Genomic DNA, 10000 nt, shown 5'->3' with positions numbered 1-10000 from the left:
TTTCACTCTGTTGTCCAGGCTGGAGTGGTGCAGTGGCGCAGTCTCAGCTCACTGCAACCTCCATCTACCGGGTTCAAGCGATTCTCCTGCCTCAGCCTCCCAAATAGCTGGGATTACGGGCACCTGCCACCACGCCCGGCTAATTTTTGTATTTTTTAGTAGAGACAGGGTTTTGCCATGTTGGCCGGGTTGGTCTGGAACTCCTGACCTCAGGTTACCTGCCCCCGTCGGCCTCCCAAAGTGCCGGGATTACAGGCGTGAGCCACCATGCCTGGCCATCAATTTTCTAATGGGATTGTTTGGGTTTTTTTTTTGTTTGGGTTTGTTTTGTTTTACTGTTGAGTTTTGAGAGTTTTTAATTCTAGATACGAGTCCTCTGCCAGATATATGGTTTACAGATGTGTTCTCCCTGTCTATAGCTTGTCTCTCCATCCTCTGAACTGGATCTCTCACAGAGCAAACGTTTTTAATTCTGAGGAAGCCCAATTTATCAGTTTTTTTCTTTCATGGATTATATTTTTTGGTGTTGAGTCTAACAAACTCTTTACGTAGCCTTCGATCCCAAACATTTTCTCCTATGTTTTCATCTAGAAGTTGTATAGTTTAATGTTTTGTATTTAAATCTGTGATCCATTTGAGTTAATTCTTGTATCAGGTGTGAGACTTAGGTTGCGTTTGTTATGTTTGTTTGCTGTGTTGTTTGTTTTGTCCAAGATATCCAAGGCTCCAGCACCGTTTGTTGAAATGATTATCCTTCCTCCATTGAATTGCAATTTCCCTCCATTCGCTTCTTTTGGTTTATTATAACTTATATATAGTCTAATTTACAATACCCTGAATTATGAAAAGTTTATCTCCTAAAATTCTGCCTAGTCTTTTTCTCTGTCTCCTTCCCCGCTTCCCTCCTGCTGTGTGTCCTCTCTTTCTCTCTCTCGGTCTTTTTCAACAAGAAATAATTCCTGAGAGCAGCACTGTGCCAGTTCACACCAGACATAAACTATCCCCACCCTCGTGATGTTGGTGGCCAATGGCCAAGACCTGCTGTAAATCAGCAAACAAACGAATGAATGAGTGCCCTGCATGGGAGGGTGCCCGATGAGGGCTGTCCTAGGATGAGCTAGTTGGGGAGGAGCCTTCTGGGGAGGTGGCCTCGCTACTGGGACCTGAAGGCAAAGGGGAAGCTGAGTGTGTGCCGAGCGAGAGAAAGAGGATTCTCAGGGCTTGGAAGACCCGGTGGGGGGTGGCATGAACGTCAGGAAGGAGCTGGAGAAGGAGACAGGAGCTGCTGGAAGGGCCCTGTGGCCCGGGCAATGAGTCTGGGCTTAGGCTAAGACATGGGGGCCCATGGAAGGCATTTTAAGCAAGGGGTGATATGATCTGACTTATGTCCGAGATTCTTCCCATGTCAGACCAGCTTCTCCACCTTTGTATCCAAGGTAATGAGCCAGAGCAGAAGCGGGCATAGCCTGCTGGTCTCCTTCAGAGAACCCAGGCTGGGGCCGTCGGGACTCCCAGGGTTTGTCGGTTACTCTCATGCCCCGAGCCCCTTTCCTGGTAATAAGAGCTGCTGGCCGGAGCAAGACACAGGATGTCAGCCGAGCCCGCAGGAGGGCTGAGGGTGCCTTTGTGGTGGCGATGGATGTGGCGGGGACTGCTGAGAAGAGAGCTTTTGTGTTGTGAACAGCCTCTTGGGGTAGATATTTTCAGATTGCGAATCTAGTGTCATTAGAAAACACAGCTATAAATTAGGCTGCTCAGAAGCATGGGGTGAGTAATAATTAAGTAATAAAAGTCACCGCAGGGGTAAAGGAACTGGAAAACAAAGAACCACCATTTGTAGCTGCACCACAGGCTGCTGTGTGAAGGACCTCTGAGCAGGGGCAGCAGCTTGAAGCTGAACCTTTGCTCAGACAGAATCCCAAGTTCAAACAGAATCCCAGCTCCACCCCAGCCCAAAGAGAGCTGGGTGCAGGGGAGGCAGACTGGCCTAGGAGCACAGACAGCGGCCAGGGAGTGGATATTTAGTGTCTGCTTTAGCTCTACAGCTGTCTCTGGGCCATAAGCTGAAACATGTGGAGGAGCCCGGCAGAGAGCAGAGCCAGCCTGGTAAGGCAATAGGGCAGGGTGAGGCCTGGGGCGGAAGGGAAACTTGTATTCAGCGCCAGCCAATTGCTGTAGCCAGGAGTGCAGTCCAGCATTGACAGAACTTACCAAATGTCAAGACACTCCAGGAAGTTGTTTTTTGAATGGAAAAAGTTTTCATTTTTAAGTGTTGACAATGACGTCAAAGTTTAAGACCACCATGCAGGCCACATAAAACGCAGAGTGAGGGGCTCCAGGTCTGCCACCTCCGGTCCCGAGCTGTGTGACCCTGGGAGCCGCTTTCCCTCTCGGCGCCTCCGTTTCCTCATTCATTTTTTCTGTGAAATTAAGTCACAGGGTAAGTTCTGAGGTTCTGAACCCTTCCTGCGGCATTTGCAGCTTTGAAAAACACATAAACCGGGTGCAGTGGCTCACGCCTGTAATCCCAGCACTTTGGGAGGCAGACGCAGGAGGATCGCTTGAACTCAGAAGTTTGAGACCAGCCTGGGCAACATAGTGAGACCCCCTATCTCTACAAAAAATAAACAAAAAATTAGCCGATATGTTGGCGCACGCCTGAGGTCCCAGCCACTTGGGAGGCTGAGAACATCGGATAAAAGCTGTGGATCCTCTCCTCAGATGAATGTCTTTACGTAGCTGCACAGAAATAATCGCCTGCACCTTCTTGGGACTTTGGGAGGCTCAGAGCCTGGGTTTAGATCATCTCCAAGTCCTTAAGCCTTGAAGCATGAGGCCTGGATGCAGCGCCTTGGCCGCCCCACGTGACTGAACCGGAGGTGCCCTGAACAAGATCCCGTGGTGACCCAGGTGCACAATTTGAGAAACACTGCTCAAAACGCCCTTTGGCCGTCAAAGACTCTTCCATGTTCCAGTCACTGGCCGTGTTCTAGATACCGCTCAGCGGGAACGTGGTTCCCATCGATGTTTCCCAGCGTGTAGGCTGAGGAACCCCTGCGTACAAGTGTCCTGTGGCCGGTGTCACAAATTACCATGAACTTGGTGGCTTAAACAACAGGAAATGATTCTCCCACAATTCTGGAGGCCAGAAGCATGAAACAGGAGTCAACAGGCCCCGCTCCCTCCCAGGGTTCTAGCCGAGGACCCTTCCTGCCTCTTCCAGCTGCTGGCAGCTCCAGGCATTCCTTGGTTTGGGGTTACAGGGTAGCTCACGTTATATTAGGTTGGTACAAAAGTAAGTGCAGTTTTTTTTTTTTTGAAAGTAATTTGAGGCCAGGTGCGGTGGCTCACGCTTGTAATCCCAGCACTTTGGGAGGCTGAGGTGGGTGGATAACCTGAGGTCGACAGTTGGAGACCAGCCTGGCAAAATGGTGAAACCCCATCTCTTCTAAAATAGCAAAAATTAGCTGGGCATGGTGTTGGGAGCCTGTAGTCCCAGCTACTCGGGAGGTTGAGGCACGAGAGTCACTTGAACCCAGGAGGTGGAGGTTGCAGTAAGCCGAGATCATGCCACTACACTCCAGCCTGGGCAATACAGCAAGACTCCGTCTCAAAAAGAATAAAAGGAAAAGAAAAAGAAGTAATTTGACAATGCTAGTCTAGAGTCTTGATTACCTTCCAGTTAGTTTACTTTGGGGTTTTTTCTTCCAAACATATTTGGTAGGCAGTCCAGCATACCTCCTAGCCTATCACTTCTGGCACAGTATCTATTTGTCACTGTCAGTGATGTCAAGATTGATAACGGGTAAATTTTAGGTTGTGTATATTTACCACAATAATAACACGACGATCATAGAAAGGGCTGGTCATTCGGTTCAGCTGCTGCAGCATGACCCATCTGTTGGGAATCTCCCATCAGCCTCCACCTAATCATTTTAGCAGCCACTGATGAATGTTCCCTAGATCCATTATTTCATTAGGAGTCACAAAACACTGATTTCCCTACTAATTCTGTCATTCCTCCTGCATTTATGAGCTCTGGTTTTTCTTTTTTGAGATGGAGTCTCGCTCTGTCGCCCAGGCTGGAGCACAGTGGTGTGATCTCGGCTCACTGCAAGCTCCGCCTCCCAGGTTCACGCCATTCTCCTGCCTCAGCCTCCCGAGTAGCTGGGACTAGAGGTGCCCGCCACCACGCCCGGCTAATTTTTTGTGTTTACTATTTAGTAGAGATGGCATTTCACTGTGTTAGCCAGGATGGTCTTGATCTCCTGACTTCATGATCCACCCGCCTCAGTCTCCCAAAGTGCTGGGATTACAGGTGTGAGCCACCATGCCTGGCCGAGCTCTGGTTTTTCTATAAAGAACTTTCCCTTATTGCCTATTTGATTACCCAAGATCCTGTTAGTACAGGAGGAAAGGCAGGTAAATGCTCTGTTATTTATTTTCAGAATAATGATTTTGTGGCCTAGCAACCTCCAAACTGCACAAGGAGGTTTTCCTTTTTTCCCCAACCAGAATTATACATACATGTCCATGTGTCATATAGAGAGTGCTATATGATGGATTTCAACTCACGGCCGTTGTTATTCTATCTAATCCTCAAATTGTCCTGTCTTTGGCCAATTTGGGCTGGCCCCTGTGGTCCATTACCATGTCTCCCAATAGCCTCTGACAGCCTTCTTGCTTCTGGCATGGGTACCTCCTGGGCACAGAGATCAACCCTTTCTCCAGTGATCCCTGGTTCTTTTGAGCAGAGAACGGCACTTTGAGACCACAGTCTAGGCGCTAGGGGTGCTCATTGCTACTGAGTTGTGATCACTTCTAGACTTTTACAGTGGACAGAGATAGGGATAGGAAACATGTTACTTTTTATAAAGAGGAAAACTAACGAGTTCGTGACGATATTTACAATTCAAATTTAAAATTACAGAGGTTTTTTTTCTACTACTTTGATTTTATATAGGTATTTCTTTTCTCCTAATGGCATTTATATAATTACTAATTTGCTTTATCCTGGAATGTATACATAATAGTTTCAAACTAACAATATCAACATTATTATTAGCAACAAGGACACAGCTTCAGATTTCCTCATGGTTCTTTTTATCCTCAGGATATTTTACGCTAGGGATATTCTACCCAAATCTCTTTTAAAGTCACTTGAAGCTGGGCGAGGTGGCTCACGCCTGTAATCCCAGCACTTTAGGAGGCTGAGGTGGGCAGATCACTTGAGGTCAGGAGTTTGAGACCAGCCTGGTCAACATAGCAAAGCCCTGTCTCTACTAAAAATACAAAAAATAACTAGGTGTGGTGGCTGGTGACTGTGATCTCAGCTGCTTAGGAGGCTGAGGTGGGAGAATCACTTGAACCTGGGAGGCAAGGTTGCAGTGAGCTGAGATAGCACCACTGCACTCCAGCCTGGGTGACAGAGCAAGACTCCACCTCAATAAATAAATAAAGTCACTTGAAATCATCTGTGTTTATGCCACAACTTGACATACAATTAAGTTCATTTGCTCTCTCCTATTGTGATATGGGGTAGATGCTAATCCTTTCTCTTTAATTTTTTCATAATTAGCAAAAAAAACCCATTTTTTATATGTTTCCAAAGTCAAAACTATAACACAAAGTCTATTCAAAAAGTTCTAGGTTTCCTTTCTGTTATTTCCTTCCTGTTCTCTCCCTCATTCTACAGGTAGCTTCTTAGTTAATAAGTTTGGTTTATCTTTTCATTTCTTCCTCATGAAAATAGAAATATATGTATATGCATCATGTATATGATATATATCATAAATTCTGGGTATCTACTTTATATATATGGGGGCATCCTATGGGACTGCTTAAGGGCGCTTATTTAGTTTTCTCTTGTTGGTTCTAAGCTGCAAGTGGGTACAAAAATTAGGGGAGCTGGGAGTTATTAACCAAGTCCCAGACATGCTGGGCTGGCTGTTTTGAGGGTTATTGTTTGGCTTTCTGGACTGTTGGTAGAGACCACAGTCTGACTTCCTACAAGTCTGGCATAGCAGGTGGCTTCCTGGGCTGGTTACTGTACAAAACGGGCTGGTTTCCTGGCCTATCTGCAGATTGTGGCTCATAGTTTTGTTTTTGTTTTTGCTTTTGTTTTGAGACAGAGCTTTGCTCTGTTGCCTAGGCTGGAGTGCAGAGTGACGTGATCTCGGGTCACTGCAACCTTCATCTCCCGACTTCAAGCGATTCTCCTGTCTCAGCCTCCCTAGTAGTTGGGATTACAGGCACACACCACCACGCCCAGCTAATGTTTGTAGTTTTAGTAGAGACAGGGCTTCATCATGTTGGCCAGGCTGGTCGCAAACTCCTGTCCCCAGGTGACAGGAGTCTGTCACCTCGGCCTCCCAAAGTGCTGGAATTTCAGGCGTGAGCCACAGCGCCCAGCCCATAGTTCACTTTTATATGTGGTTTGGCCATTGTCCATTTGGATATTCAGCCTCTCAACCTGTTTAGAGATTAGGTCCCACCTGGGAGCAGTTGGCCATTCGCTGCAAGGACATGAAATCCCCCTGCCACAGAGGCTTGTGGCTGAGCGGGTCTGCCTTGCGGTGCTGCCCGCACTGCTCTGGGATCTTACCCTTCTCATCTGTAAGATGGGAATAATACTAGTCTCCATTTTTGTGTCGGGAAGGGGTGGAGCATACAAAATGCCTAGGGTAAGTGCTCCTTGGCTGGAAATCGCTGTCAAAGAGAACCAGAGCCAGACACTGATTAAAGGTGGTAAAGACACTTTATTCAATACTATTGCAAAAAGGGAGAAGCTTCAGTATAGAACTGAGTTCAATTCCAGATACAACAGAAGTGGGGATGTTTGGCTGAGGAGCCAAGGGAGGGGCGGGGTCAGTGGATGGAAAATTACTAAGAGGAGACGTCAAGGCAGGAAGATCCTTGCTACAGGCAGGCCAAGGTCATCAGATATCAAGGGTACAGGTGAGGAACCTAATCAGCTGTCAAGGGTAATCAGATGTGAAGGGGCGGCGAATCAACGTAGCGGGACTCCTGGCTAAAACTGGCTTCAGCAGGCCAAGGACGGGGCCCAGGTATGCGGCCTAGTGAGAAAGAGAGCTCAGAGGACCAGACCTCTAACGTTGGGTCAAGGAGAGAGTCCTACCACCATCGCAGGCCCTGCACTCATAAGCCTAGGTGAGGCACCTGTTTTTTTTTGGTTTTTTTTTTTTTTTTTTTGAGGCGGAGTCTCGCTCTGTTGCCCAGGCTGGAGTGCAGTGGCCAGATCTCGGCTCACTGCAAGCTCCGCCTCCCGGGTTCCCGCCATTCTCCTGTCTCAGCCTCCCGAGTAGCTGGGACTACAGGCGCCGCCACCACGCCCGGCTACTTTTTTGTATTTTTAGTAGAGACGGGGTTTCACTGTGTTAGCCAGGATGGTCTCGATCTCCTGACCTCGTGATCTGCCCGTCTCGGCCTCCCAAAGTACTGGGATTACAGGCTTGAGCCACCGCGCCCGGCCGGCACCTGTTTCATAGCTTTTGCGGGCTGGGAGTGAGGCTTTCACAGCTGTAGGAGTGATGCACCCTGCAGCTCCTGATGTTTAGGAGGCTCCTGGGGGCGGGGGGTGGGGAGCGGGTGCCTCTGTCTTTCCAGGGCCTCAAGCTCTGTCTGAATTTCTTCCCTCCAGGCCTTCGACACCCTTCTTTGATCTGCTGCAGCACCGGTACCTGCAACTGTGGGTACAGGAACAAAAGGCCACCCAGAAGGCCATCAAACTGGAGAAGAAGCAGAAGGTAAACGCAGCCCTCACTCCTGAGTTGCCAGCTGAGGGGGTGGAGAAGAGAGAAGGGCTGGCCAGGGCCAAGCATCGAGATGACATTTGTGTATGTTTGTCATTGGGGGTAGGTGGGAAATCAGGTTGCATCTTCTGACCAGCGTCAGAGAATCTAGAGCTGAAAGGATCTTGGTGATTATCCAGTTCTGACCCTACATAAGTTCAGAGGGTAAAGGAGATGGGTCCAGGCCACCAGTCAACAGGCCCCGTGTGACCCTGAGCGGGGATAAGAACCCAGCTGTCCTGACTCCTACCTAGGCACCCTTCTCACCAAACCTCTGCACAACTTCACACACCCAAAATCAGATTTTAGACTAATCCAACCTGGCCCACACAGAAGTATGTCCTGTACAATCTATAGAGAAAAGGCCGATAAGGCAAAGTTGAAGAGGAACCCACTTCTGAAAGGGTGCCTCAAAGAACACATTATTTTAAACTTTGTAACATTTTATTACAAATTAACCAGGAAGCAGTATTCCAAACACCTCCCAAGCAGGACATGCATCCTCGCATCTATGCTACCAAGGGCGCAAGGCAGGCATTGTAATCTCTGCTTCCCAGGCGTGGAGGTCGAGTCTTGGGGAGGCAGTACCTGCACAGGGAAGTTGGAGCTGAGGTCCCGAGGATGTCCAAACACTGCCGATTGCTGGTGATAGGAGTCCCTAGCAACGAGCAGGACATCAGGTCCGTGAGGTTTTTAGCAGGAAGGAAAACCATCTTTAACTGTTCATTTGTGTTGTCATACACATGTGAAAACACTCACGGCCGGGCGCGGTGGCTCATGCCTGTAATCCCAGCACTTTGGAAGGCCGAGATGGGTGGGTCACCTGGTTTGAGACCAGCCTGGCCAACATGGTGAAACCCCTGTATCTACTAAAAATACAAAAATTAGCCGGGCATGTTGGTGGGCGCCTGTAATCCCAGCTACTTGGGAGGCTGAGGCAGGAGAATAGCTTGAACCCAGGAGGCGGAGGTTGCAGTAAGCTGAGATTGCACCACTTCACTCCAGCCTGGGCGACAGAGTGAGACTGTGTCTCAAAAGAAAAGATACTAAAATGGTACTTCCTGGCTGGGTGTGGTGGCTCACGCCTGTAATCCCAGCACTTTGGGAGGCCGAGGCAGGCGGATCACGAGGTCAGGAGACCATCCTGGCTAACATAGTGAAACCCCGTCTCTACTAAAAATACAAAAAATTAGCTGGGTGTGGTGGCACGTATCTGTAGTCCCAGCTAATCAGGAGGCTGAGACATGAGAATTGCTTGAACCCAGGAGGCGGAGGTTGCAGTGAGCCAAGATCGTGCCACTGCTCTCCAACCTGGGCGACAGAGCAAGACTCCGTCTAAATAAAAAATAAATAGATAAAATAGTACTTCCTTTAAAGTATTCTGAAACTCGAACGTTCAGAGAGATCAGATTGGCCTCCTCCGCAGTAGGTCCAGACTGATGATGGTAAAATCAGATTTGTTCTATGTTCATGTGGTGCTTTACAGACTTCATCAAGGGCGTGGCTCCAGCGTGGCTGGTTGTCATGACAATCACAACCAGGACCCTCCCCAAGCCTCTGAGCTGAGGGCTGGGCTGAGCACGCACCCTGAGTTTCTGCATTTAGTTCTCTGAGAATGCCCTGAGGTCAGTCTCTCCTCTTATCTCAGTGTGGTTTATTTGACAGGGAAACTAGGGCTCAGAGAGATGAAGTGATTTGCCAACAGTGTCAGACCTAGGTGTGTCCAGCCTGAGAGTCCAGGCTTTTCCCGAAGGAGAGGTCCCACTCCTGCTGTTTACGGAAAAGCCTGGGGCTCAGCGACAGCGCCTGTGATGTGCTAGGGCCAACCTGGGGATCGGAGGAGTCTTTCTAGAAATCCTGGTACACCTCAGGAGGGGCCAGGAGGGGCCAGGAGGGGTGTACGAATTGGGGGTCCAAGGATTTCCAGGCGTGGCGGGTGCCAGGGCCTCTCCTGGCTCTTCTCAGCCGTCTGCAGAGCCCCAGACAGCTCATTAAAGAGCTGGGCATTGTAATAATATTTTAAGAGCAACCCATGACTAGTTTATTTGTTAATGGCTTAAGCAAGAGTCCACTTGCTATGGTAATGGCCGGTTCCAGAGGGAGCATTACCAGCACAAACTGCTTTCCAGCCCTGCATTAGAGCTGGGAGTTTTTTTGGTTTTCTCGTCTTCCTTTCTTTGTTTTTGAGA

At 48.7% G+C, this 10000-nt stretch overlaps 1 protein-coding gene across 2 annotated transcripts in view; it reads left to right on the top strand.

Moving 5' to 3' along the window:
* The window catches only part of LOC105531594 (chromosome unknown open reading frame, human C9orf171), a 200872-nt gene that overhangs the window by 138240 nt on the left and 52632 nt on the right, over positions 1-10000 (top strand). For both annotated transcript variants that reach the window (XM_011969550.1, XM_011969549.1), the window contains one exon: positions 7661-7766. In XM_011969550.1, the coding sequence (XP_011824940.1) occupies positions 7661-7766 (106 nt within the window). The remainder of the gene's footprint in view (positions 1-7660; positions 7767-10000) is intronic.

Source organism: Mandrillus leucophaeus, unplaced genomic scaffold (assembly GCF_000951045.1).
Source record: "Mandrillus leucophaeus isolate KB7577 unplaced genomic scaffold, Mleu.le_1.0 Scaffold899, whole genome shotgun sequence".
NCBI lineage: Eukaryota > Metazoa > Chordata > Mammalia > Primates > Cercopithecidae > Mandrillus > Mandrillus leucophaeus.
This window is presented reverse-complemented; position numbering and strand designations above follow the sequence as displayed.